The sequence below is a fragment of the Tyto alba genome, unplaced genomic scaffold (assembly GCF_018691265.1).
Source record: "Tyto alba isolate M040663 unplaced genomic scaffold, T.alba_DEE_v4.0 Super-Scaffold_2, whole genome shotgun sequence".
Lineage (NCBI taxonomy): Eukaryota > Metazoa > Chordata > Aves > Strigiformes > Tytonidae > Tyto > Tyto alba.
The window spans coordinates 90,204,789-90,232,580 of record NW_024881282.1 but is presented as its reverse complement, the minus strand read 5'-3'; the positions used below and the strand labels follow the sequence as shown (position 1 = coordinate 90,232,580).

The following is a 27,792-nucleotide window of genomic DNA, read 5'->3' as shown; positions in this document are numbered from 1 at the left end:
CCCGGAAGTCCCGCCCCCCCCCCCCGGTCCGCGGGGCGGGAGGGCGGGGCGCGGGCGAAGCAGGAGGCGGAGCCTCCCGTGACGTCGCCTCAGCCTCTCCGGCCGGTGCGACGGCGGCGCGCGCCTCCCATTGGCCGGGACGCGGCGGGGCGGGGCGGAGCCAGCGGCGGGGCCGGCCTCCCGTTGGCCGTTGGCCGGGGTGGAGGGGCGGGGCGGCGCGGAGGCCCCGCCCTCCGCTGCGCGGCCCCGCCCCTCCTCCCGCCCCGCCCCGCGGTTCCCTTCCGCGCTCGCCCCGGGCCCCGCCGTTCCGTCCCGCCATGGCCTCCGCGGCCTCCCCCGGGCAGGGCGGCTCCGCGCCGCCGCTCGCCGTCCAGCGCGGCATCGTCAAGATGGTAAGGGCTCGCTGCCCGCCCGCCGGCCCCCGCCGGCCTCCTGCGCTCCGCTCCGCCCGACGCCTCGTGTGTCCGCCCGCCCGGCCCGGCGCTGCACCCCTCTCCGGTGCCCGGGATCCCCCCCCACCTTCCGCAGGCCCCTCCGGTTGTTCAGGGCCCCTACCACCTCCCGCAGCCCCCTCCGGTGCCCGGGACACCCCCCTCTCACCTCCCGCATCCCCCTCCGGTGCCCGGGACACCCCCCTCTCACCTCCCGCAGCCCCCTTCGGTGCCCGGGACACCCCCCCTCACCTCCCGCAGCCCCCTCCGGTGCCCGGGACACCCCCCCTCCCCTCCCGCAGCCCCCTCCGGTGCCCGGGACACCCCCCCCTCCCCTCCCGCAGCCCCCTCCGGTGCCCGGGACACCCCCCCTCACCTCCCGCAGCCCCCTCCGGTGCCCGGGACACCCCCCCTCACCTCCCGCAGCCCCCTCCGGTGCCCGGGACACCCCCCCTCACCTCCCGCAGCCCCCTCCGGTGCCCGGGACACCCCCCCTCACCTCCCGCAGCCCCCTCCGGTGCCCGGGACACCCCCCCTCACCTCCCGGAGCCCCCTCCGGTGCCCGGGACACCCCCCCTCACCTCCCGCAGCCCCCTCCGGTGCCCGGGACACCCCCCCCTCTCACCTCCCGCAGACCGCTCTGGTTGCTCAGGACCCCCTTTCTCCCCCGCCTCCCTTCCCGGTAACCGGGACCCCCCCACCCCCTTCCCGCAGCTCCCTCCGGTTGCTCAGGGCCTTCCCCCCCCCCCTCTCAGTACCTCCTGGTCCTCCCCCCAGCTCTCTGGCATCTTGGGGACCCCCCCGGATGGGGGGGGCTGTGCCCAGGGCCCCCTCACCCCGGCGGCAGAGCTGGCCTGACACCCCAACTGCTGGGAAGGGGCAGGAAGAGCTTTGGGGTGTCCCCCCACCACGTGCCTGGGGCTGGCTGGTGGGCCAGGGGCCGGTGGTCCCGCTCTTCCGCTGGCCCCGCGGCCCGGAGGAAGCTCGGGGTTCCCCGGCGGTGCGAGCGGCAGCCTCGTGGCACCCCACTTCCCGCTGGGGACATGGCCGGCCGCGACATCCCTCGGGGTGCCCCGCCAGCTCCTTTCCCTCCTCTTCGTCCCGTGCCGGCCGCATCCCTACGGGAAGCAGCGGTGAAACGGGGTCCCCCAGCCCCCCCCCCCCCCCCCCGCGTGTGTCGGCACTGGGTGAAGGTCAGGGCCCGGCAGCAGCTGCAGGGATCTGGCCCTGACATCGCCTCCACGTCCCAGTGTTCCCTCCCACTGGTGCTGCTGGAGGTTTGGGGGCACCGGAGGTTTGGGGACACGGCCTTCCCTGCGCTTCAGCTCGCCAGGGGCGTGGGGAGCCCTTCCCGCTCTCATCCCCAACAAGCAGATTTGGGGACGCTCAGGAAAAAACCTCCCTAAGCTGCTCGTGCCGGCCTGGCTCCGCCCGAGGGGACGCGGATCCGTAGCGTGGTTTGTGGGGTGGGATGGCTGAGAGGGCCCCCGGGGGCCACCCGCTGCCCCACGCCTGCGGGGTGGATGCTGGGGGACTTCTGCCTGGGGCGTCTTCCTTCTCTTTTTCCAGGGCACCCAGCCCCAAATCCCTGCTCGTGGGGGGGGGGGGCACCCTGGAGAAGTGGGGGTCCCTGGCTCTCTGCAGTCGCTGCTCTGCTTCGTGGTGGGGCCAGCCGGAGTGGTGCTGGCCACGTGCTCCGCTGTGGCTCCCATCACAGCTTTTTGAACTTTGAGGTTTTCTTTCTTTTTTTTTTTTTTTTTTTTTCCTCCTCCACTGTCCTGGTGTGTGTTTCCCCTGAAATTGCTAAGTTTGAGAGCGGGGAGGGGGCTCATCCCAGTGCAGCGGAGCAGGGTGGGAAGAGCAGGAGCAGGGAGCTGATGGGGGTCGGGAGCGTGGCTGCAGCTCTGCCCCATGGGGTGACAAGGGGCTTCTTTTGGGGGGGGGGCTTGAGCACGTGGAGAGGTGCAGCACAGCGTGACACGGAGGGGGAGCCCCGCTTTGGGGCTGAGCGTGGGCCCCGCGTTGGTGAGTCTCCAGGTGACCGGGGAGAGCTGGGTGGCTGGTGGCCCTGCGACCCTGCCTTTGCTTCTCGGCACCCTCCTTCCTGCTCCTGCGACTCTTGGTCACCCTGTTCACCCCGACGCTGCGGCTCCAGATGCTGGCAGTGCCGGTGGGACCTCAGTTTTGTGTCGTCCCCCCCCCCCAAACTCGGGGATGCTTCTGTGGCAGAAGCTGGCTCCATCCAACCCGTGTCCCTGTGCCAGACCCCGGCCTCGGCGCATCCATCGCGCTCTCGGCTCAGCCTGTGCTTAACTACAGCTTTTGCGGGGCGGTTTAAGCCCGGTTTAAGCGCAGCTTTCTCTGCGCAGGGCACGAGGGGCACGAGGCAGGGCTGATGGGGTGTCTGGGCTGGCTTTGGCTGTGCAGGGCAGGGGAGCGTGGCTGGGGCTGTCCTTGGGAGGGTGAAATCTGGCTACTGGGGTGGTCTCCTGGTCCCGTTGCTGCCCAAGCCCGGCCAGAAGCTGCTGCTCGTGAAGGTGCGTGTGGTTCCCCGGCCAGGGAGAGGTGGGCAGGTGACGTGGCTGCTCCCCGGGCAGGGACGGGGACACGGAGGGGGACGATGATGTGGCTTCTTCATGGGCAGGGACACAGAGGGGACGACGATGTGCCCACCCCAAAGCACGGCATGCACTTGCAGGGCACAGAGCAACTAACCAACCCGTCCCCTTCCCCAGATCCAGGGCTTGTATTGGTAATTGGATAAAACAGTTACAGCATCCGACTTGTTTCCCCATGCCCTATAAATTAAAGATTAAGGTTAATTACAGTGATGAAACCTCTAAGTCCTTAAGTATCGAGCACTGAGCTTTTGCCAGGTAATCGCTCTGTGTGTGGCTCAGGCTTAATTTGAAGCTCGATTCCCAGCAGCTCACGCAGCGTGCCGGCCTCTGGTGTGGGGCAGCGAGCGTGATGCCGTGGTGCAACCAGACCCTCGGGGTCGGCCTGGGGAGGGGGGCTGGCTTTGGCAAGGCTCGGTGTGAGCCCGTGGCAGGGGACGAGTCCTCTGGCTTTGGGACGCGCCGTGAGCATCCGTGGGGATTTCGGGTGGGCAGCAAGCCAGGGCCGCGCGCTGCAATCCGACCCGGAGGTTTTCCGCCAGCCGCCTCGGCAGCGTCAATCCCACTTGCGGGGGGAGCCAACGCCGATTAAAACGGGAGCAGGGTGATCCCCGGCACGCTCGCTCTGCCTGGCCGCGAGCCCGGCTTGGCGGCCGGCGCTGGCCCTGCCGACGCCGTGGCTGGCGGGTGGGTGGCTTTGGGGGTCTCGTACAGGGACAGCTGGGGTTTTTGCAGGGCAGGGTGATGCCGGTCACTGTCGTTGAGTCGGGTGCAAGGAGGAGAGGTCCGCTTCGGGTCGTTTTTAGGGGTCCTCCCAGCAGTTTTCTCTGTGTGGGGTTTGTTTGTCAGACATCGATGCAGTCGCTTGGCTGAGGTTAGCACCCATGGGCACAGGGTGCGGCCAGCCACCACCAGTGCCTGCGGTCCCTTCGCTCCCAGTGGGTAAACCCCCCCCCCCCCCCAGTATAAGTCTTAGCATCTGGGTAGGTAAAAGCACCCATTCTGAGTGTGGTCCTGGCTCAAGCCTCGCCGAGGCTGTGCCGAGCAGCCCAGGTGGTTAAAGCCCTCGTGCCGAGTCCCCTTGGGGTGCTGTCCCGAATGCCGGGGTCCCCCTGCGGCAGCCGGGGGGGATGGGACAGGATGGGATGGGGGTTGCCCTGGGATGGGATGTTCCGGGCTCAGAGCCCTCGGCAGCCAAAGCAGCAGGGGGAGATGGCCCAGCTGGGCTCATCAGACAGGTCAGCACTGGGTGTAAAATCCCAATCTGCCGACAACTCCGTGTTACCCACTGCGAGCACCCCGTGCTCCGAAGGAGGGGATGGGATGTGACAGGGACTGCTGCGAGGGCACAGGGTGGGGAGCCTTCATCTCCAAGCAGGAAACCTGGGGCAGCTCCTGCCTCTGCCAGGCCCATGAGAAACGGTGCCCTGCGAGTTTCCCTGCCTGGAGCAGGATCCAGCCCTTGGAAGTCTTGTCTGTCCGCGCCTCATCGCCTGCTTGCGTGCTCAGCTCCGTCACCTGTTGCCTCCCCAGCCTCCTGGCTGCTGCTATCGAGGCCGGGGCACCCCCCGTAACCCCTTTGTCTCCCCGCAGGTGCTGTCAGGCTGTGCCATCATCGTCCGTGGGCAGCCCCGAGGCGGGCCACCCCCCGAGCGCCAGATCAACCTCAGCAACATCCGCGCCGGGAACCTCGCCCGCCGCGCTGCCGCGGGCCAGCCGGATGCCAAGGACACCCCGGACGAGGTGGGTGCCTCCTGCGAGCCGCGCCACGCAGCACCCCGCCGTGCCCCGAGGGTCACAGGGTGCTGCCAGGCTGCTGGGCCAGCTCTGCAGACCACAGCACCCTCAGCTCGGCCATTGCCCCTTCCCAGACCTGCTGCTGCCATCCCACGCGGGACGGACTGCTTTGGGGTGGAATTCTCCTTCCTCACCCTGCTGTGGTCACTCGTGTGCCTGGGATGGGACAGGCAACGTCCCCTAGCAAGGACCAGGCACTGCTGGGCAAGATCTGAAGGAGTAGGGGAAGCCGGTGAAGCTTCCAAACTTCCTCTGCAGGGCTTTGCCTGCCCCGGGGCTGAGGGCATGGGAGGAAACGGGGGTGTTGCTTTGGCAGCTTGGGTGCAGGCAGGGCTCCCCGTGCCGGCAGCGGTGGGTTTGTGTCGGAGGGAGCTCAGCCCCGGCCACCCATCCTCCCAGCCCCGGGGGTGGTGCAGAGCGCTGGCAGCTAATTGCTCTCCCTGGGGAGTTTGTCTTCGAAACACTGCTTCAGCCTTTTAAATGTCACTCTTTTAAAAAATTATGCCTGTCAGGTCTGCTAATTGTTTATGAGCACGTCATGTTCTCTCCTCCGGACCGCGTTCCCCACCCACCCGCTGCGGTGGAGTGGGGCTGAGCTCACCGGGGCTCCGGTGCGCTCCTGCCTCGGTGCTGGGGCGATGCTGGAGCCCGTTTCTCCCGGCTGGGCACGGCCACCGTGGCCAGTCCCACTCTGCTCCTTCGCCGTGGGCCCCCACGCAGCCTCGGGCAGGAGGTGGAGGAGCCCCCCTGCCACATCCCCAGGAGCTGGGGCTGGTCCAGCCCCCGGCATCGCCGCAGCCCTCTATCCCAGGAGCTTCCCTGGGCTCTGCCGGATGGGTCCGGCTGTGCTTGGGGAACACGAGGCCGGCTGGAAAACCAACCGTGACCCCTTCTGGGGGGGAACGGGGGGGTGAGAGCGGAGGTGTTGCTCCTGCGGAATAACAGGGTCGATTCCTCTGCGGAGCTCGTGGGCTGCAAACAGCCTCCAAGCGCGGCCCTGGGCTGATGCAGCACATGTGGAGGAAGGGCGCGAGTTCCCCAGGGCAGGGAGGCTCTGGGCTTTCCCCGCCTGCGTTTGACCCATCGGCTCACGTCGACTTCTTTCCCTCCAGCCCTGGGGGTTCCCGGCTCGCGAGTTCCTGCGGAAGAAGCTGATCGGGAAGGAGGTCTGCTTCACCGTGGAGTACAAGACCCCGCAGGGCCGGGAGTACGGGATGGTGTACCTGGGGAAAGGTGAGCGCAGAGGGGTCCCTCGGGCACCCCGCGGGCTGGCGGGGAGCGCGAAGCTGCTGTCCGAGAGGGTGGGTTGGGGCTCGGGGTTGGCAGCAGAAGGATGCACGCCTGTTTTTTTGGGTTGTGGTTTGTTTGTTTTGGTTTTTTTTTTTTTTTTTTTTTTTTTGCACGGAGCTCCAGCTTTCGGAAGGCGAGCAGTGCCCGGTGGTGGTGCCGGCTGCCGTGCTCTCATTCGGAGCTGCAGCCGCCGGTTGATGCACGGCAGCGTATGGACACAAGCCATGGCATTGGGTGAATTCCCATACGTTTCCCCTGGCCATCTTTTTTTTTTTTTTTTTTTTTTTTTGTCATTCTAAATCTCTTGCTCATCTCTGGCTGATTGAAATCGCCCCGAAGGAACCGGCTTTACCTGCGGCCCCCGAGGATGCGGCAGAGCGCCGGGAGCAAAGCCTGGCCTGGCTGCTCAGCCCGAAGGCTGCGCGATGCCTGCAGGCAGCCCTCTCCCTGGCCCAGAGCACCTTTTGGTGCTGGTGGGCTTTAAGCCTCTTCTCGTGGTGAGCGTGACACCGGACCACACTCTGCCAGGTGCTGCATCCCCTCTGCCAACAGCCCTGGCTGATTTTGGTTCCAGCCACGCTGGCAGATGAGTTTTTGGGGTCTCTCTCCCCATGGTTACCCCTCAAGCATCACACAGCCTGGTGAGAGTAACTGAGGGAAAGCGGCTTCGAGGTGACGGCATCCCGCTGCCGGCTCTGGACCGCTCTGCTGCCTTTGGACTTCCCATGCCCTCGGGTTTCGAGAAGGGGGATGAGACCCACTGGACACGGGTGGGCTCCTGGGAAGTGGGTGCTCACCACAGCCCAGCTTGTTCTCCGGTGCCACCCGGCTCGGGCTTACTGGGACAGATGGATGCACTGGCTTGGCACAGGGCAGGAGCTGCGCCAAGCGAACCGTGCACCTCAGCTCGCTGGGGAGCTGGGACAGCCCCACGACTGGGATATTTGGGATGCGACCAGGGTGTAGGTCGGGCTCAGCCAGAGCTCCTTGTCAGCCTCCCCTCCCCTGGGGTAACTCGCTGAAGTTGGGGGAAGGACCAGGCGTGTGCAAGGGCTGTAAAGGAGCTCAGGGGCTGCTGAGTTTTGGGCATAAGTCTGGTGCAGACTGGGGAGTCGGGTGCCCTCGGTCCCATGTCTCTGCAGACTCTCCTGCTTGCAGCTCAGACTGGAAAGGGTGATTGGGTGCCGTGAGGCATCCTGGTTTCCAAATATGCTCCCTGGCATCGCTGTGGCACTCGGAGCCTTCCCTGCAGTGGGTTGGCTCGGGCAGCAAACGGCCGGTACTCGCTCGCCGCCACAGACAGGGTTTGCCCCGCAGCAGCGCTGCACGAAGGGAGCAAGCGGGGTTTGCACGGAGGAGGCTCGGGGGGGAAAGGAGGTGGCCCGTGATGGTCGTTGGGGAGGGGAGAGGCTCCCTCTGGGTCTGCGGCAGGAGTTGCCGGCGCCTTTTCCTGGGGCAGGATGAGGATTGCTGGCCACTGGCTCTGGGGCACGGCCGGGAAGCCCGGCGTTGCTGCCGGCTCCCCGTTCCCCACCAGAGGCTCAGCGGGGGCGTTTGCGGCCACGCAGCTCCCCGAGGAGGCTGGAGCTCTCTTCTCAGAGGTTTGCAGGCTCGGCTGGACGTAGCCAGGTCCAGCGTGGCCCAGGGTGGGTAGGAGCCCTGCCTGGAGCCCTTTTCCACCAGCATCTTGTCTCTGCTGTGAGGGTGACCCAGGGCTGCCTTCCTATCGCTGCTGCATCCCAGCACGGTCCAGCCAGCATCTCCCGTGTCCGTGTGGGGGTCCAGCGCAGAAACACGAGACCCCCACGGCCTCCAGGCTGCGAGAAAGGGCAACGCAGGGCCCTACGAGCTGTCAGGATGAGCCCGTCCCTCGAGACCACGAATAACTGGATATCCACATTACCCCCGTGCTCATTCCTGAGCTTCCAGTTTGCTCGTGGGCCAGGGCACTGGGAGGCCCTTTGGGATGGGGATCCCTGCATGCAGAGGGGTGGGGTTCATAGTTTTGAAGAGCTGCTGCTCTCCACTTTCCCACCCCGTGGGCTGTCCTCAGCAGGAAGCCTGGCAGGTCCTGACAGCACAGTCTGCAACAAATAAACCTTGAAAGGGATTTTGTTGTTTGGTGACACCGTGATCAGTGAAATGCTCCCTTCCAGTCATCTGCAGCCTTGTTGTCTGCCACGTTAAGGACTCTTCTGCGGTGCCTCCCGTGTAGGTGTCGTCCTTATTGTTAAATCCCAGCCTGTCACACCGTGGAGGTGAGAAATGAAGCATAAAATGTTTCCTGATGAAGTTTGTCAAGGTTTAAATACTATTAATGTCGAATTGCTGCGACAGCTTCCCTGGCAGGGATGCGGCAGCTGTCTGCAGCTCCGGGCTTTGGAGGGCTGGGAGCTTGCTGTCGCTCACTGGAGATGGCTGAGCCAGAGCGGAGGTACTGGGGAAGAAGGGTGGGGGTCCAGGCAGTGCCCTACACCCCCTCCCCAGCCACCCCACGCTGCTGCTCGGGGCTGTGCAACCCCATGCCTTCCCTTCTGCCTGGGCAGTTGGGGGATTCTGCCCAAATCCTCCTGTTTATTTGCCTTCCCTGTCCTGGCATCCCCCCACCCCGGACCGTGGCGTGGGGGCTCCGGCTCCCCGTAGCCCCGTGTTTCTGCAGAGGAAGGCTGCCTTGTGTGGAGGTGCCCGTTGCAGGTCGTGCCGGCGGCGTGGCCTTTCGTTGGAAATCCAGAGACCCCTTTTGGTGCTGGGAGGGCACTGCCTGCCTCCCGTGGGTGCCGAGGATGTCCCCACGGAGATGGCCTGGGTGACAGCAAGCCTCGCAGCGTGGCAGAGCAATGTGTCACCTTCCCGCTTGCTTAGAGCCCCGGGTGACTCTGCTCTGTGCATCGTGACGGCCACGTGCTGCTGGGACACCGGGCTGGTGACGGGAGCCTTTTGCTCCCGGATTGCTCTGGCTCTTGTTATCTGGAATCGCCCTGGGAGTGCTTTCCCAGACCGAGGTCTGCGTGCCCGCGGGCTGCCCCGCACGCTGGCAGCTTCTCTCACTGACTCCTCTCCTCCTCTCTCCGCAGACACGAGCGGCGAGAACATTGCCGAGTCCCTCGTGGCCGAAGGGCTGGCTTCCCGCCGGGAAGGGATCCGAGCCAACAAGTACGTATGCAGCCACGTTCCTGCACGGCCCCGGTGAGCCCGTGCTGTGCCGCCGCGCCGATCCTCTGCGGTTACTTACCCAGAGCCCTTGGGTTCCTCAGCTTTGGCCGGGCACCCGCCGCTGCCCCAGGGCTCTGCGGCGCCCGGGTTTCACAGGCATCACCGTCCCAGCACGGTGACCCCTTGTCTTTAGGGTTGGGGTGGCGAGGGGGCTGTGGAGGGGGGAGCCGGGTGTCTCCTTGCTGAAGCACCAGAGCTGTGGCCCTGGCTTACAGAGCAGAAAAATCTTCTGAAGCTCTTGGTCGCTGGGAAATAATGCCCGGCGTGGAGTTGAGGTGCTTTAATTCACATTAGAGAGGTGATGTTGTGATGTTCCTGCCCCTCGTTCTACATCTGGGCAGTGCCATGTCGTGCCGTTGGAGCCGATTCTTTGCCACAGCCCCGTCGTGTCCAGGAGCAAGGGAGTAGCCTGGCCTCAGCTGCGGCGTGCTGGCATCCCCGCGCACAGCCTGGGGCACCGGCCACCCTGTTCCAGGGGTGCGAGTTTTTGCTGTGGAAATGCTATAAATACCAGTCGGATGCTATTTCCATCCCTTGCGCCTGCTGGGCTGGAATTTTGCCCGTGTCGCTTCCTAAAACTGTTCCTGGCACACTTGGATGTTTTCCACTCAGTGTTTTCTGTAGTGCAGCCTGTAAACAGGTACGTTGGCGTAAACAGAGCGCGCATTGCCCAGGGCGTGGATGGGATATTTTGTGCCCAGGCTTGCCGGTGCTGAAGCTTCAAGTGCCAGCAGGTCACGCTTGCTGCCTGCCCAGGGCCGCGGTCCCTGTCCCCAGCCCTTGGGGAATGTGCTCTCTGCCTGGTGCTGGCGGGCTCTGGGTGCCCTTGGCGGAGTTCAGCAGCTCTGTTTTGGCACAGTCGGGGACCGCCGCAGGGCAGTGGTGCCTGGGAGAGGTGTGAAAGCCACCGTGCCTGCTCTGGAGGGGCTGCAGAAGCCAACAGTCTGCGGGCTGGGGGGCAAGGAGGTGCTGGGGAGAGGGGGCACAGCACCGGTGGCAGAGCCTGGTGTTTGTAGGGTGAAGGGGGTTCCGCCAGAGTCAGCTCTCACCCGCCCCATCCTGGTTCTGCACCTCCTGCATCGAGGCGGCGCGACGGAGGAAAGCCTCCGCCTGCCAGTCTGCTGGGGTTTCTGCACTGGTTTCCACTGGAAATGTCCCCTGGGACCCTGCTGGGGCTCATGCCGAAGGGGGACCCTGAGCCCTCGCAGGGCTGGTCGCCGGCCCGTGGCCGTGCAGCGGTGATGCCCAGAGGAAGCCGTGACGTTCCCTTAGAGACCCCCGGGGCTGGTGCTCCCCTGGCAGCCGGGGTGATGGGCCAGGCAGGACCTCGGCTCTGGCTCCTGTGGTTCTCCACTCATCTCTGCTTTCCAGCCAGCATTCCCAGGCAAAGCCCCCTCCCCTGGCTCTGCTGCAGGAGCGCGGCGGCTGCGGCCGTGCCGCCGATCCCCTCAGAGGACGGCTGCGTGGCCGGGCAGCTACGGAGAGCAGGGGAGCCCCTCGCTCCAGCCAGAGACGTGGCTGAGGTCCCTCACGCATTTGCCGCCTGGGACTTTTCAGGCACTTCTGGCCTGTTGTGCAGGAGAGAAGGAAATCGGGGTGTAGGTTGGGAGCTGTCGTCTGCTGCTTGTCCCGGGGCAGCCCCACAGGGACCTCCTGGTGGTTTCGGACTCGTGGGGTTCTGCTCCACTCCTTCAGCCTCTTGCGGGTGCACCCAGTGGGCAGCACGCCCGGTGAAGCCGGTCGCCCTGCGATGAGTGTGGGAGCACATACAACCCCCCCAGGCTGCGCCACGCCGCTGCCACGAGCCCCATCGCCAGCACGACCAGGCTGGCGCCGCACCGTTAGCCCAGGACTGAGCTTCCTGCAATTAAATACCGCCTGGAGCACGTCGCTGCTCCGCGTTTGCTCTCCTAATTCAAAGGGTGCGTTAATTAACGAGTACATGAGGTGACTCTCAGCCACTCGTTTGTCAGCTGCTTCAGTCGGGCGCTTCTGCGGAGAATTTGGGATTCATCAGGTCGCAGCTTTCCCCTGAGCTGAAGAATGCTAAGCCACAAATAGCACCAAATTTTGTTTAATGAGTTATGGTGGTGCTGGCAGGGCTTGCCGTCGGCACGGGGAGGGTGATGCAGCTGCACTGGCGTGTGCAGGACCGGGGACGGTCTGTGGTTTGGTACGTGAGCCATCCCTCCTCTCCCCAAGCGGCTCTGCCACGCCGGGAGTCGGGGCTGCCTTTCCATCGTGGTGCCCAAAAGCAGCCGGGGGAAGGGTTTCATGGGCTAAACCTCCCCGGTTTATTGGAGCTGGTGCTTCCAGCGGCAGGTGTTTGGACATCGATGGCGCAGGTGCGGGGCCGGAGAAACTTGCTTTGATTTACCATGTGTTGCTGTCAGCAGCACTGAAGCATTGCTCACCAGCTCACCCAGGCGGTACCTTTTCTAGACGTGAGTGATCAAATCACTAAAGCATCCAGAAAAGTGCCTGGAAGATGGATGTTCCCGGTGATAAAACATGCAGGAACCGGCAGTGTCCAGCCTGGCCTCACCCCGTCTCGCCCTGTCCTTGCAGCCCCGAGCAGAGCAGGCTGGCAGAGCTGGAGGAGCAGGCCAAGAGTGCCAAGAAGGGGATGTGGAGCGAGGGGACGGGCTCCCACACCATCCGGGATCTCAAGTACACGATCGAAAACCCCCGGCACTTCGTGGACTCCATGCACCAGAAGCCAGTCAATGGTAAGCTGGCACCGACTCAGGCCCTCGCCGCCGGGCGCTGGGGTTGTCCCTGTCCTCTGGCTCCGTGGCTCCCACCGAGCCCCTCTGCAGCAGGACCAACCTCTCTGCTTTTCCTCCACAGCCATCATAGAGCACGTCCGGGACGGCAGCGTGGTGAGAGCCCTCCTCCTCCCCGATTACTACCTGGTCACCGTCATGCTTTCGGGGATCAAGGTGAGGCTCAGCTGCCTGCCCCACCCCTGGCAGGCACGCTCAGCAATCCTCTTTGCAGCAAGTTCCCTCTTAAATTTGCATCATTATTCATCGTGCATCGTCCTCGGTGCCCTTTCGGCTCCGGTGCAGGGCTTGTGCCCCGACTTGCCTGCTGGCCGGGCTGCCGGGCTCGCGGGACCAGGGCCAGGAGGGATGGAGGCAGGGGTTCTGCTGCCTTGTCACCCACCGCATCATCCTGCACTGCACCCTCCGGGACCAGGCCGGTTGCAGCCCGTGGTGGTGTGCGTGCCGGTGCGGGGCGTCACCGCGGGGACGGGAGCGGGTTTGGGTGAGGTGGGTGCCGTCTCCGCGCTGCCAGGCCTGGCAGGCGCTTGAGCTCGTGGCTGCCGGACACCCTGCAAGCACCCCCTGGTCGCTGGGCGAGTGGGGGTCCCCGCTCTGCTGGCATCGAGGTGGCTGCTGGTGCGTGGGCTGGTGAGCTCGGCCACCCCGCTCCCCGTACCCTGGTTTGCCCCCAGCAACGTTTAGTGAGGCGGGTAAAGGGCTGTGTCGGTGCAACGCGGCACAAAAGCATCAGGATGTCTCTCCCAGAAGCCACAGCCCGGGGGCTGCGGGCAGTCTTCCTCCCCCAGGAGGTTTCCCACCCCTTTGCTGAGGTTTTAGGGGCCAGCCCGTGCCCTGACCCTCCCCTCCCGCCACAGTGCCCCACGTTCAAGCGGGAGGCGGACGCCCCCGAAGTCCCCGAGCCGTTTGCAGCCGAAGCCAAGTTCTTCACGGAGTCGCGGCTGCTGCAGAGGGACGTGCAGATCGTCCTGGAGAGCTGCCACAACCAGAACATCCTGGGCACCATCCTGCACCCGGCAAGTGGGGCTGGCGGGGGAAGAGGGGTGGGAGGGGGGGCTGGCAGACCGCTTGTCATCACTTGTTGGAGATACTGAAGGTGGTCGCGAGGTCCAGGGGGCTCGGGGCAGCCTGGGAGTTGTGGGTTCTTTACTGGGGGGTGTGGGAGGCTGGGGTCCAGCTGAGCAGCCCCCGTGGGTTGCGCTGGCGTGGTCTCCGGTGGCTGTGACCAGGCCTTGCCAGGGCTCTTTGGGGCCCTGTGACATCTTGATGGGCTGAGTGGGGCGAGTGAGCTCCCCGCTGGGGAGGAGGGGAGGGGAGGCCAGCTCTCCTCGAAGGGGCAGGGGTGTCCCCCCACCCGTGGGCTGAGCGCGCGCCTCCTCCCCTCCCCGGCAGAACGGGAACATCACCGAGCTCTTGCTGAAGGAGGGCTTTGCCCGCTGCGTGGACTGGTCCATCGCCGTCTACACCCGCGGCGCTGACAAGCTGCGCACGGCCGAAAGGTGAGTCCCACGCCGGGAGCCGCAGGGCTGGGTGCTGGGGCGCTCCGGGCTGCACCCCTGGGGTGCCCCCAGCCCCATCTCCTCATCCCAGTGCTCTCCCGGGTGGGAGGTGGATGCGATTTCTCCTTGCAAGTCTGCGCCCGCCCCGCTGCCTCTGCCCAGGGCTTTGCTTGGGTGATTTAACGCCGGCCCGGGGCGTCACGCCTGTGTCCCCCCCTCCTCCTGCCAGGTTCGCCAAAGAGCGCAAGTTGAGGATCTGGAGGGACTACGTGGCCCCCACGGCAAACCTGGATCAGAAGGACAAGCAGTTCGTAGCCAAGGTGAGCGGGGGCAGAGGGGGCCCGGCTGCCGTTGCCGACCTCGACGTGTGTTTGGAGAAACCCTGGAGGTTTTTTTCTTTGGCTATGTCCCCGCCACGGGCCGTGGTGCACGGCCGCCCAGGCGTGCGCCGGGATCTCGGGGAGGCTTGGCGTGGGAATTGGTGAAACGAAGCGGAGGGGAAGGGGCTACGGCGCGTGGGGAAGGGCTGGTGGGGGCCGTGGGGCCTCGCTCCGGCCGACAGCGTGCCACGGGGACGCGCTCGCCCTGCCTGCCGCTCTCCTTGGGCTCGGCAGAGTTTCCCTTCCCTCTCCTGCCGGCGTTTCCAGCGCGGTGTCAGCCGCAGCCCCTGCCCTGATCCCAGCGGGTTGCTGGTGCTGGGGCTCCGTGGGGCAGAGCCCCTCGGCAGTGACCCAGCTCTGGGGTTGGCCCCACGCGTGAGAGCAGCTCCGGGGCTGCCCCACCGCCGCGGTGCCAACGCTTACCGCCGCGCCGGCACGGTTCGGAGAGCGTAGCCGATGCAGGAGGGAGGGTGGGTGGGAAGCTGCGTGGGCACCCCTGCAGAGGAGCATCTCGGGGTGCGATGGGGTGCGGGGGTCCGGGCGTGGCATGGGGGTCCTGCACGGCTTGGGGGGGGGGGGGGGGAGCAGCCCACTAGATGGTGCTGCCGGCTCGCCCAGAGCGGCACTGGGGGGGGGGGGGGGGGGAGGCTCCGGCGCTGGTGGAAACTGGTGCAGCAGCTGGGAAGTCAGCTCGACCCCCGCTGCGCCTGGGTTGGATGCTGCCCCGGAGCATCCTTGGAAGCTCTTCCAGCCCTGGAAGCTCTTCCAGCCCTGGCGGGGTCGTAGCCAGACCCTCGCAGGCAGCGGGGGCGGCAGGGCTTGGGGCAGGTCACCCCGGCCCGGGTGCTGGCGAGGGGGGCTCTGGAGCTGCCGGGCAGGGCAGAACCAGCAGCTCCTGTGGTCGGCCCGGTCTCAGCTGCAGCCAGTAATGAGCTCTCCGGTGCCGTGTGGTCACTGGGCTCCGGTGGGATGAGGCTGGGGGCTGCTGGCTCCGTGTTCCGACCCTGACTGGGAGCCCAGCGAGTCCTAAAGGTTCTGTGGTCCCCTCGGGTTAAATTGAGGTGAAATGACACCAGCCGACTGGTTAAAATGTTTTACTTGCTGTGGAAACTACTGAAACTTGGAAAAGGGTAGTGAGTAATGTGGTCTGTTGTAAATCTGTAAGAAAAAAGAAAAAAAAGAGTCTGGTTCACCCCCCAGGTTCCAGCCGGGTCTCAGGTCTTGTTATCTTGGGTGGTGGGTGCACACACAGCAAAGTGTTCCATCACCTTTTAAGTTCATTTTATCAGCTGATTTGCATATTAGAGAAAGAGAGGTGGGTGTTCCACAAACTCATTTCCTTGAGAGACGAGGTCGTTCCCCCCCCCCCTTTACTTTTTCCTCAGTTTTTGTTTCTTGGGTAATTGAACAGCCTTTGGCTTATCAGTCTTTTTGGCCCAAAAGGACAGTTTCCTTTGAGGCTTATCTAAGGAATTTGGCACTACAGCAGCAGATACACTCCACGACTGCTTTGGGCAGTTCCTTAGACAAATCACAAAGGCCACAACTTGTCCTTGAGGCTCTGTGTGTCGAGGAATATGGGAGGCATTAACTCCTTCAGTTCCTTACAACTGGGAGATGACGCCCTTCTCTGCAGCTCCCCGTCCGCCAGCTCGGATACGAGTGGGAGTAGGGGTGACAGAGGTCCCCCCCAAACCTCCCACCAGCTTCCCCAGGTGGTTTGGGGGGGTGTGTGTGGGGGGGTGTGTGTGGTTGCTGCTGGCTCCCTGAGAAATGCCACCCCAGCATCTCGCCCTGCGGGCACGGGGCGAAGGAGCTGGCAGGCTGGGAAGCACCATCCTGCTGCTGCCGGCACGGGGCCCTTAGTCACGCCTTGCTCAGCAGCTTGCGGAGGCCTGGGGAGGGGGCGGCTGGACGCTCCTGGCATTTCCAAGGGGCCCGTTCTTTTGTGGGACGGCTCACCTCACGGGCTGGGGACGCTGGCGGTTGAGCGGCGAAGGCGGCTTTTGGGGCTCAGCACCACCTCCAGACCGGGCAGCCACCCCCTCCCCGGGAGCGGTGGGAATTAAGAGGGGGACCCCCCCCCCCCCTCCCCGTTAGGCGCAGGCTGCGTCCTGCTTAGGGTCCCAGGGTGTGCAGGCTCCCCCCCCAAATCTGGGCACAGCCCCTCTCTCTGCCGGGGTCCCCCCCCTGCAATCTGGGAGCACTAATCCCCCCCGGGGTCTGCCCCGGCGCGGTTTGGCCGCGCTGGTTCTGCCGTAAGAGCCCCCCAAACGCCGTGAACACGGTGGTGCCGTCCCGCTTCCCTGGGGAGGAGACGCAGAATTTCCCTGCCTTTGGTTCAAACCTGCTCTTTATGCAGGCCCGTGCAAATCAGCATTTAGGGAGCCGTCAGCCGAAGCCTCCCCGGGCGCTGTCGGTTTTGCGGTGTCAATTTTTGGTCGCTTTCCCTTCCCGGGAATTAGAAGTGACGGGGAAAATCAGGCCAAATGCCTGCACGCCTCGGCGTGCCAGAGCTGAACCCGGAGCCGGGCACGTGCCCGGTGTCCCCGAGGGGCCCCGTGAGCCCCATCCCTCCTCCCAGCACCCTCCGGAGGGGCCTGAGCACCCGCAGGCAGGCGGGCAGCGATGACTCCGGCGCTGGAGCCGCCTCCGTGCTCGGCAGAGCGCCGAGGTGCTGGTTTGCAGCGGCAGAGCTGACGTAGGAACTGCCAGGGGGTGGCGGGAGGAGGAGGAGGAGGAGGAGGAGGAGGAAGATCATCCCAACCTGTCTTTGCACCATTGAGCAACCGCAGCAAATCGGCTCCGGCTAATTTTGGATCGCGCTGCCGGCGCGGTCAGCTGCCGGCGCTTTGAGCGCAGGGGTTGGTTTGGGGAGAAATTAAGGCTTGGCCTCGATTGTGGATTTGATTGCCGCGAGTGGCAAGAAGAAAAGCGGTGGAATAAAAATGTGAAGAGGCTGGAGGCTTTCTCCTGAATTCCCTACGTCAGCTTGTCTTAGAGCACCCGGGAATTTGGGACAGCGCTGCTTAGAGTTGAATACATTGCGCTGAAAGCTATCCTCTGCCAAAAGCTGTTTGTAATACGGCTTTGTCCGGGGGGGGGGGGGGGGGGGGGGGCTGCGCCAGGCTGTGCTGCCCCCTCGCTCTGCGGCGGGGCCGGCTCCGGCCCGGGGGGGGGCCGGGGACAGGCTGGGCTGGGGGGGCAGCCCCTGGGCCACATCCAGGCGCTGGCGGGGACGGGCTGGGGCTTCGCAGGCTGGAGGAGGCGGCTCCGCATGAGCTGGGCCTCTGTCTCTTTTTTGCTTTATTTTCTCTTTTCTCTCCTTTTTTTTCTTTTTTTTTTTTTTTTATTTTTCCCCCCTCTTTTCTCTGTTTTTTCTCTTTCCCCCCTTCTCTGTTTTTTTTTTCCTCTCTTTTTCTCTGTTTTTTCTCTCTCTTTTCTCTCTCTCTTCTCTCTCTCTCTTCTCTCTCTCTTCTCTCTCTCTTCTCTCTCTCTTCTCTCTCTCTTCTCTCTCTCTTCTCTCTCTCTTCTCTCTCTCTTCTCTCTCTCTTCTCTCTCTCTTCTCTCTCTCTTCTCTCTCTCTTCTCTCTCTCTTCTCTCTCTCTTCTCTCTTCTCTCTCTTTTCTTTTCTCTCTCTTTTCTCTCTCTTCTCTCTTTCTTTTCTCTCTCTTTTCATTTCTCCCTTTCCTTTTCTCTCTTTTCTCTCATTTCTCTCTTTCCTTTTCTCTCTTTTCTCTCTTTTCTCTCTTTCCTTTTCTCTCCTTCCTTTTCTCTCCTTTCTCTCCTTTCTCTCCTTTCTCTCCTTTCTCTCCTTTCTCTCCTTTCTCTCTTTTCTCTCTTTTCTCTCTTTTCTCTCTTTTCTCTCTTTTCTCTCTTTTCTCTCTTTTCTCTCTTTCCTCTCTTTCCTCTCTTTCCTCTCTTTCCTCTCTTTCCTCTCTTTCCTCTCTTTCCTCTCTTTCCTCTCTTTCCTCTCTTTCCTCTCTTTCCTCTCTTTCCTCTCTTTCCTCTCTTTCCTCTCTTTCCTCTCTTTCCTCTCTTTCCTCTCTTTCCTCTCTTTCTTTCCTCTCTTTCCTCTCTTTCCTCTCTTTCCTCTCTTTCCTCTCTTTCCTCTCTTTCCTCTCTTTCCTCTCTTTCCTCTCTTTCCTCTCTTTCCTCTCTTTCCTCTCTTTCCTCTCTTTCCTCTCTTTCCTCTCTTTCCTCTCTTTCCTCTCTTTCCTCTCTTTCCTCTCTTTCCTCTCTTTCCTCTCTTTCCTCTCTTTCCTCTCTTTTCTCTCTTTTCTCTCTTTTCTCTCTTTTCTCTCTTTTCTCTCTTTTCTCTCTTTTCTTTCCCCCTTTTTCTCTCTTTTCTTTCCCCCTTTTTCTCTCTTTTCTTTCCCCCTTTTTCTCTCTTTTCTTTCCCCCTTTTTCTCTCTTTTCTTTCCCCCTTTTTCTCTCTTTTCTTTCCCCCTTTTTCTCTCTTTTCTCTTTTCTTTCCCCCTTTTTCTCTTTTCTTTTTTTCTCTTCTGTTTTGTTTTTCTTTTCTGTTTTGTTTTTTCCTTTTCTATTTTTTTTTCTCTTTTCTTTCCCCCCTCCCTCCCACCCCTTTTGTAAAACACTTCATCATGGCCAAATCATCTCAGATCTCGGTGGGATCTGCCAGAGCCAGCCCAGGAGCTGCTCTCCTGCCGAGCTGAGCCCCAGACTCCACCAAAACCCCCTCAAAAAGCAATTTCCTGGTCGGGGGGGGGGAGGGGGCGCCAGCACTGGCCTCTCCCTCTGTGCTGGGCTCCCAAAGTGCCACCGTCCCTGTGTTGCAAGGTTGGGGTGCAGGTCGCTCCTGGCTTTGGGGCTGCTCCCCGTCCCTGAGCCCTCGCCCAGGAGAGCTAACGAGCTGCCCTCGTTACGGCGGAGCAGGCTGCCGTGGGGAGCTGGGGGGGCGCAGTGGCAGCTGGGGGGGAACGTCCCCACCGTCCCCAAGGGGCCCTCGGCCCCGTGAGCACCCAGGGGAGCTGCTGGGGCGATGCCAGGGGTGGGGGCAGGCCCCCAGGGCGAGCAAAGCCCCGGGGTGGAAAATTGGAAACCTCGGTGGGATCAGCGCTCGCAGCGAGGAAAATTTATTGCGTGAAAAATAGCAACGTGGCACTGCTCCGACCTTCTTGTCCCCAGGGGAGGCAGTGATGGGGACAAGGGGGGACAAGCCTGGCCAGGGATCGGAGGGGGGGTGTTGCTGGAGCGCACAGGGGCAGCACCCAGCTCCCCCCTCCCTGCACCTGGCTGGTGTGGGGTGAAGGCTGGGTCCCCAGGGGTTTTGGGGAAGCAGGGCTGGAACCTGCAGGCTCTGCAAGAAGTAGCTGCAGAGGTTTGTAAAAAAAAAAAAAAAAAAAAAGTCCTTTCAATCTGTTTATCAAAGTGCCTTTCTGAGGCAGGTGAAGCCACAATAAATATTGGATGAAGGATGCTGGCCACAGCAAGCTGAGAAATTGTTAGCAAGAAAAATGGCACGGCCTCTGAGGTGGTGCTGAGGCTCCCGCTTTGCTGTCGCTGTCACCGTGTTCCCCCCTGTCCCTGGGGAGGGGGCTGCAAATCACAGGGTGATGCTGCCCAGCCAGGGCTGCTGCTCCTGCCCGAGGAGGGGAGTGGGTGCTCGAGGAAGGGAGTGGGTGCCCAAGGAGGGGAATGGGTGCCCAAGGAGGGGAGTGGGTGCTCAAGGAAGGGAATGAATGCTTGGAGAAGGGAATGGGTGCCCAAGGAGAGGAGTGAGTGCTCAAGAAGGGGAATAGGTGCTCAAGGAGGAAGAGTGGGTGCTCAAGGAAGGGAATGAGTGCTCGGGGAAGGGAACGGGTGCCCAAGGCAGGGAGTGGGTGCTTGAGGAAGGGAATGGGTTCCCAGGGAGAGGAGTGAGTGCTCAAGGAGGAGAGTGGGTGCTTGAGGAAGGAGGGAATGAGTGCTTGGGGAAGGGAATGGGTGCTCAAAGAAGGGGAATGGGTGCCCAAGGAGGGGAGTGGGTGCTTGAGGAAGGGAATGGGTGCCCAAGGAAGGGGAGTGGATGCTTGGGGAAGGGAACGGGTGCTTGGGGAAGAGAGTGGGTGCCCAAGGAGGAGCGAGGAGCAGTGGGTGCCTGGGGATGACCCTCGGCTGCTGCTGCCCTGCCCTGTCCTGCCCGGGACTCGCAGGTGCCGCGTCCTGCAGCACCCCACGCCCGGGCAGGGACCCATCGCCTGCTGAAGGGCCCTGCCAGTTAATTCCGCCAGGAAAGGGGATGCTGGGGGCCGGAGGGGCTTGGCAAGTCCCCGGTGCCAGTTGCTGGCCCCCGCACGTAGCCTGGGCTGTGCCAGGAGCTGGTGGCTGTCTGCTGGTGGGAGCCAGAGAGCTAATGAGACCTGGCCGCGGCTCCGACGCGGGAGCGCGCCGTGCGCCTGACGGATGTGTCACGTAGCGCAGGATTTGCCCCCTCGGATCCGACCCGCAGCTCCCGCGGCTGCAGGTTTTTTTTACCTTCACGTCTTGCATTTTCTAAGCCTTCTGCTCAAGGGAAGGGATGGATGGATGCCCAACGCGCTGCGGGGGGTCCCAGCCTGGCCCCCCCTGCCCCCCCCCAGCAGCGAGGATGCCCTGAAGCATGAGATTTGATTACTCTGCTGAGCATGCAAACCGCTCTGGGCTCCGTTCTGCCTCTGAGAAACGAAGGATGCGGGTCCCAGGAGAGGGACATCCCCTGGGGGGGGGGGGTTGCTGTGCCGAGAGGAGCGCTGGCAGTCCTTGGCGTCTGCTTGAATTTTAATTCCTATAATCCTGTGATCCCTTTGGCTAAACGTGTTTTGAGGGACCGATGGGCTTGCTGGGGCAAAAAGTGCTGCGAAGCGGAGCAAGTCTGTGCCCCCTCCCCTCCGCTTCCCCCCCCCGAGCTCTGGGTCGGCTCTGGGGGGGTTGTGTGGGGCTCTGCTCCCTGGGCTTGTCGTGGCTGAGCCACAACGGGAACTTTCTGCGCTGGGGGGACTGGGTTTGTGCTGGGAGAGGGCAGGGGAGGGTCCCACCCGGGTGCCTCGTCCCGCTCTGCCTGCTGCCGCTCAGCCCAGGTTGGAGAGCAGAGTTTCATGGAAACCGAGCGGATTAATCCAGCGTGCTCCGAGCCCCGCTGTCCTCCTCCTGCCCGCACGCCCCTGCCTGACTCTGCCACCGATTTTTCTAATTAATTTGCTCCCCGGGTGCGTGGAGAACCGCTAGCCAGGACATGCTGTTGCACTGATCGTGGGGTGGAAGAGTCTCCGCCGCGGGCTGTGCTCACTCCCTCCCCTCCGTGCACTCGTCCATCGTCCGGTACCGATGCTGGGGGTCCCATCCCCTCTCTGGTTTTGTTTCTGGAGTGAAGCCCTGCGGGGCTGAGCCCCAGCAAAGGACGGCACATGCCTGGTGACGTGCTGGTGTGCTGCGGTGTCGCCATCCGGAGCTCCGACCGGCGCTGAGCTCCTGGGGCTCTGAGAGCAGGGCCGCAGGATGCGCCGGGACCCCCCCCCCCACCCCGGGCACCCCGATGGGGTTGAGGCTGTTCAGTTTGTGCTGTCAGTGGGTGCTGGAGCCGGGGCTCGTGCTGCCTGCGGGCACGGCGCTCACCTTGGCCTCTCTCCCTCCCCAGGTGATGCAGGTGCTGAACGCGGACGCCATCGTGGTGAAGCTGAACTCTGGGGACCACAAAACCATTCACCTGTCCAGCATCCGACCCCCCCGGCTGGAGGGGGACAGCACGCAGGTGACCGTGGGGACGCGGGGCGAGATGGGGAGGGGGCAATGCTCTGCACCCCGGCAGGTGCAGCATCTCCGCTGGGCAGCGATCGCCAGCAGCCGTGACCGTCCCCGGATGGGGTCCCCTCCCCGTGAGGCTCCTCTTCTATCTGGCCTGACACCCCCCCCCCCCCCAGCCAAATACCCCCTTTTTTTCTTGGGGGAGCCCCATCTCGTGGGATGCAGGAGGCCTTGGGGTGGCTTTGAGCGTGCGCTCTGAGGGTGACCGATGCCTCCCCCATCCCCTGCCTCAGTTTCCCCCCACCCTGGACGGTGGGTGCCGTTGCGGCTCTCTGCTCCGGGGAGGGGGGAGAGCCCCGTTTCCAGCGCGTGGGGCTGCGGACGATGTGCGGTGGGATGCTGCTCGGGGATGTGCTGGCGGATGGGTGACCCTTCCCCGTTGTGTCCCCCCTTGGTGACCGGGCGCAGCAGGGGAGCTGCCGCTCGGCCTCCTCGGGTCCTTTGCCAGCCGCGGGCTTCGGGCTCGCGCAGCGCAGCAGCAGCTCTGCCCTCCCTTCCCCTGCGGCCTGGCGTCTGCCCGTCGCTGGGCTGGGGCGGGGGGGAAGCTGGAGATGGTGCAAAGTGTAAAAAAAACCCTTTGGTTTTCCTTTTTTCCTCCCCGCCGTGCCGCCCCGAACGTCTCTCCCCTCCGCCGTGGGGCTGGCTGGGGTCGGGGTGCGCTTCCCTCCCTTCTCCCTGTCTGCAGGAGGAGCGAGCTCCCCTGTCCTCCGGCTCTCAGCGCCGCCGGGGTCTGACTCGCCGAGACCTGCGGCGTCACGACCTGATGGGGAAATCCCAGGCCCTGCAGGTCTTTGCAAAACAGCCGCATTGTTCGTGCACGGTTCGGTCGCCGCTCTGCTTGCTTCGAGCATCTTGCGAGTCGGCGCGCCCGGGACCTCCAGACCCCGCGCGCCCGGCGATGACATAAAAGCGCCCAAAACTAAAGCTCTGCCGCCCGGCTGCAGGTCACACGCCGAGTCCCCTTCACCTCTGCTCAAAGAGCTTCCGCTGAGCCCGGAGCCGGGACGGCGCTTTGAGCCCCGTGTCCCTTTCTCGGCGCGGAGCGGGTGGCGGCGGGGGCCCGGCACTGCCCGGCTTCGCCTCCAGCAGCCGATCTAAAACCAGCCAAAAGCTCCCTAGGGCAGGGATTGATCTGCTCGCTGCTGCTTTATTTATTTTCTTTCCCCCCTAATGGTTGATGCACTCGAGAGCTGCTGAGACCCCCACCGAGCACCCGCATTGTTCCTAGCAGAAACCTTCTCCTCTTGCGATGGCGAGGAGCGCTGCCGCCCGCGAGCGAGCAGAGGGCTTCCCAGCTGGGAGCGGAAAGCCAACCTTCACCCAGGATTACACGAAAGCCGCCTTTTCCAGGGCTGTTTTTTTTTTTTTTTTTTTTTCCCCCCCCCTGAAATGGCACAGATGCTCCGAGCACCAGCTCAGCTTGGCCTCGCTGCGCTGGCAGGCGACGGCACCGCATGCCGCGGCTCCCCGAGCTGTCGGTGCGCGCAGGGGCAGAGCCCGGGTTGCTGTGGGAACGGTGATTTGGAAATTCCTCCCTCCTAGGATGCCGCCTTGTTTTGTACACACTGAATTATGAATAACTTCCCAGATTAGCCTCTTCCTCCCGCTGTTTCTCTGGCGGCGGTGCCGGGTGGACGGGAGCCGCTGCGAGCCGCGGCTTGCCCGGCGGGGAGAGGGCACGGGGGGGTGGCTGCGAAACGGCCACCGGTGCTGGTGATGGACACGCACACACACACACACACAGGACCTGCTCTGTCGTGCCCCCCCCCCAGCACCGTGCGGCGCTGCGGGGAGGAGCGCCAGTTTCTTCGTGGTCTCCAAGGAGACTGCAGAAAGGTGGCTGCCCCCCCCTCCAACTCCCGCTCCGGTAAAATCCTGCACTTGCTTTGGCTCTGCGGCCCCGGCGCACGGGCGGTTGCCTTCCCCCTGCCTGATGGGGAGCTGCCCGGGGGAGCTCGGTGCTGCCCAGGGGATGCCCCCAAATCTCCCCGAGTCTGGGGTCTCTCGCTGCACGTGTCCCCCCGCACCCTAAAGTCACCGGATCGCAGCCATGTCGCTGGTCTGCGTCTGGCTTCCCGCCTTGGGGAGCCCGTTGCAGGGAGCGGCCTCGGGATTTGGGAACATCTGCAAGGTTAGATTGCATCCAGGGTTTGGGGGGGCCGGGGCCCTGCTGCCGGACCCTCTGCTGAAACTTCCCATCCTCACCAGCACGACGCCCGGTCACCGCTGCAGGGGCAAGAGCTGCTTCCATCTTCCTCCTCTCCTTCCTCCTCCTCCAAGAGCTGGAGCAGCCGGGCTCAGGGCGGGAGCCTGCGCGGCCGCGATGGCTCTAGTGATGAGATTCAGAAAACACCCACCTGGGGCCTTGGCCTGCTGCCGCCGTGCCGGCCTCTTGCTCGGGCATCCCCAAACCCGGAGGGTTTCGGCCCCCGGGGCGCCCGTGCGAGCTCTCCCACCCTTGGTGGCCCGTGGGTGCCCTTGCACCGTGCAGGGCCGCGTTCGGCCACCCTCGTTGGGGGGTGCCGCAGTGAAACCTCGGTTCTTTTTCCCTGGGTTTCATCTTTCGTCAGGCCCTTCTGCGTTCTCATCCCTGGCCCTGCTTATGCAGTTGCTTAATTACCTGTGAATGCAATTAATGGAACGTTTACCGCCCCGCCCCTTCCAGATCCTTGGTTTAAAAAAAAAAACAAAAAAAAAAACACACAAAAAAAAAATCAAAAAACCTAACAACTGACCTAAAAAGCTGGAGCCGGGCAAACCATCCACCTTGCTCCGCTGCGTGCCCCTCTCCCCCATCCCCGACTCGGTGCTTTGCTGCTTGCAGGGGGCTGCTCTCGCCCCCCCGCCGAGCTCCCCCCCAGCACCCAGGGACCCTTCACTGCTCTTCCTGCTCCCCTTTAATTTCCAGCTCCTGTGGTCTGGAGCTTTCTGCACCGGGGGGCTCAGCGTGGGAGACCCCGATCCTACCTGCGCTTGCAAAGATGAAGCCTGAGCAATCTCTCTCTCTCTCTATATATATATATCTATTTTGGGTTGATTTGGGGCCATTCTGGAAGGCTGTACCCATGAGGTGCTGTGCGTGGGTCTGGCAGCTCGGGGGCAGAGCGCTGGGGCTCAGCAGCGTTGGGGGCTTCGACCCGTTGCCCACCGTAGTGGGGAGCACGTAGGTAGCGCGGCTCCGCCGGGGAGATCCATCTCCATCCCCCTGAGCGCAAATTGGTCCCAAGGCACCTGAGCGACGAGATGGGAAATGACAAACTGACAATTCAGCGTAATGAAATCCTACAGCCTTTCATCTCCCGCCTTCATCGCCCGGCGCGGAATGAATCCTGAGGGCGGGAGCTGGTAGCGTTTAATGGCTCTGTCGAGGAACATACGTGTTCAGATGAAGATGCGACTCCCACCGCTGCCCAGGTGCTGGGTTTGGTGCTGTGGTGGTGGGGACCCTCACCGGGATGGCCGGAGCCCCCCACTGGGCTGGCCAGAGTCTGTCACTGGGCTGGACAGAACCCCTTATTGGGATGGCCGGAACCCCTTGCTGGGATGAATGGAACCCCTTGCCGGGATGACCGGAACCCCTCGCCGGGATGACCGGAACCCCTCGCTGGGATGGCCGGAACCCCTTGCTGGGATGACCGGAACCCCTCGCTGGGATGACCGGAACCCCTCGCTGGGATGGCCGGAACCCCTTGCTGGGATGGCCGGAACCCCTCGCCGGGATGTCAGGAACCCCTCGCCGGGATGTCAGGAACCCCTCGCCGGGATGTCCGGAACCCCTCGCCGGGATGTCAGGAACCCCTCGCTGGGATGTCCGGAACCCCTCGCCGGGATGTCTGGAACCCCTCACTGGGATGGCCGGAACCCCTCGCTGGGATGACCGGAACCCCTCGCCGGGATGGCCGGAACCCCTCGCTGGGATGGCCGGAACCCCTCGCTGGGATGACCGGAACCCCTCGCCGGGATGTCCGGAACCCCTCGCCGGGATGGCCGGAACCCCTCGCCGGGATGACCGGAACCCCTCGCCGGGATGTCAGGAACCCCTCGCCGGGATGACCGGAACCCCTCGCCGGGATGTCCGGAACCCCTCGCTGGGATGGCTGGAACCCCTCGCTGGGATGACCGGAACCCCTCGCTGGGATGGCTGGAACCCCTCGCCGGGATGTCAGGAACCCCTCGCCGGGATGACCGGAACCCCTCGCTGGGATGTCCGGAACCCCTCGCCGGGATGGCCGGAACCCCTCGCCGGGATGTCAGGAACCCCTCGCTGGGATGACCGGAACCCCTCGCCGGGATGGCCGGAACCCCTTGCTGGGATGACCGGAACCCTCGCTGGGATGTCCGGAACCCCTCGCCGGGATGACTGGAACCCCTCGCCGGGATGTCCGGAACCCCTCGCCGGGATGGCCGGAACCCCTTGCTGGGATGTCCGGAACCCCTCGCCAGGATGTCCGGAACCCCTCGCTGGGATGTCCGGAACCCCTCGCCGGGATGTCCGGAACCCCTCGCCGGGATGGCCGGAACTCCTCGCCGGGATGGCCGGAACCCCTCGCCGGGATGTCCGGAACCCCTCGCTGGGATGTCCGGAACTCCTCGCCGGGATGTCCGGAAACCCCTCGCCGGGATGTCCGGAACCCCTCGCCGGGATGTCCGGAACCCCTTGCTGGGATGTCCGGAACCCCTCGCCGGGATGTCAGGAACCCCTCGCCGGGATGGCCGGAACCCCTCGCCGGGATGTCCGGAACCCCTCGCTGGGATGTCCGGAACCCCTCGCCGGGATGTCAGGAACCCCTCGCCGGGATGGCCGGAACCCCTCGCCGGGATGTCCGGAACCCCTCGCTGGGATGTCAGGAACCCCTCGCTGGGATGTCCGGAACCCCTCGCCGGGATGACTGGAACCCCTCACCGGGATGACCGGAACCCCTCCCTGGGATGGCCGGAACCCCTCGCTGGGATGACTGGAACCCCTCGCCGGGATGACTGGAACCCCTCGCTGGGATGGCCAGAACCCAGCTAAATTACAGAACCTCATTAGCGGCCGTGTGCTCTCGCAACCTGTCTGCCCAGTCGATGTGACGGCAGCGCAAGTCTCCAATCCCCCGATTTATCTAAATTGATATCTTAATTGGTAATAGTCTTGGAGTGGGAGAGTCGAACACATGGAACCTGATTTCAAGGGAAAAAAAAAAAATAAACGGGGAAAAAAAACCATCCTGCTGGTGGTGGGTTGGGGTTGTTTTTTTTTTTTTTTGGGGGGGGGGGAAGTCTGAAAGTGCTGGTGTGCTGCCGGAGCGACGCCAAGCCTCGCATCTGCTGGGAGCGCGTTTGCCACGGCGGCAGCTAATTGCAAAGCTGACGCGAGTGTCAGGGCTGTCAGCGCACCGGGCAAACTCGGAGGAGCAGGCGCTGCCGCAAACAGAAAGCAGCGAAAAACTGGAAACTGGAAATGGCTTCAGATAAAGAAAAAAAAAAAAAAAAAAAAAAAAAAGCAGGCAGAGTTGGGGCTTTTTTTTTTTTTTTTTTTTTTTTTTTTTTTTCTTTTTCCCCTGCTCTCAAATGAGTTTGTGCGCGGGTTCCTTGGCTGGCTGATACGTTTCCAAAGGGAGGGAACTGCTGGCTCCCGTCGGGCTGCGAGCAGATGAGGGATTAGCCAGCCCCCGCGCTTGCCAGCCCCCGGAGAGCGGGGGGAGCCGTCACCCACGAGGGTCCTCGTTCCCGCGCCGGTGCGGACCCTCGCAGCCGGCCGCTCTCAGCATCTCTGCTGGCTGGGACGCAGGGTCGCCTGGGGCAGGGTGCTGGCCGTGCCGCTTCCCCTCGGGTCTTCACGACGGGGTGATGCTGGGCAAAGTACACGGGTGCCCCGGCCGTCTGTCCGCCCGGCCGGGCGCGACGTGTGTCCTGCCGCCGAGGGCGAGGACGCCGGAAGGTTGGCGCTCCTCCCCTGGTGTTTGACCACAAATGGAGGTGCCGGTGTTTGAGGGGATTTTCTGTGCAGCTGC

The 27,792-nt window shown here is 63.5% G+C and overlaps 1 protein-coding gene across 1 annotated transcript in view; it reads left to right on the top strand.

Annotated features, from left to right (window-relative positions):
- The first annotated feature begins 253 nt into the window (after positions 1-253).
- The window catches only part of LOC116960210 (staphylococcal nuclease domain-containing protein 1-like), a 61,915-nt gene continuing 34,376 nt past the window's right edge, over positions 254-27,792 (top strand). Inside the window, exons 1-10 of the mRNA XM_042792342.1 lie at positions 254-392; positions 4,643-4,792; positions 5,959-6,079; positions 9,211-9,289; positions 11,918-12,078; positions 12,200-12,291; positions 12,993-13,151; positions 13,528-13,634; positions 13,864-13,954; positions 21,630-21,743. Coding sequence (XP_042648276.1) covers positions 318-392; positions 4,643-4,792; positions 5,959-6,079; positions 9,211-9,289; positions 11,918-12,078; positions 12,200-12,291; positions 12,993-13,151; positions 13,528-13,634; positions 13,864-13,954; positions 21,630-21,743 — 1,149 coding nt within the window. The 5' untranslated portion in view covers positions 254-317. The remainder of the gene's footprint in view (positions 393-4,642; positions 4,793-5,958; positions 6,080-9,210; positions 9,290-11,917; positions 12,079-12,199; positions 12,292-12,992; positions 13,152-13,527; positions 13,635-13,863; positions 13,955-21,629; positions 21,744-27,792) is intronic.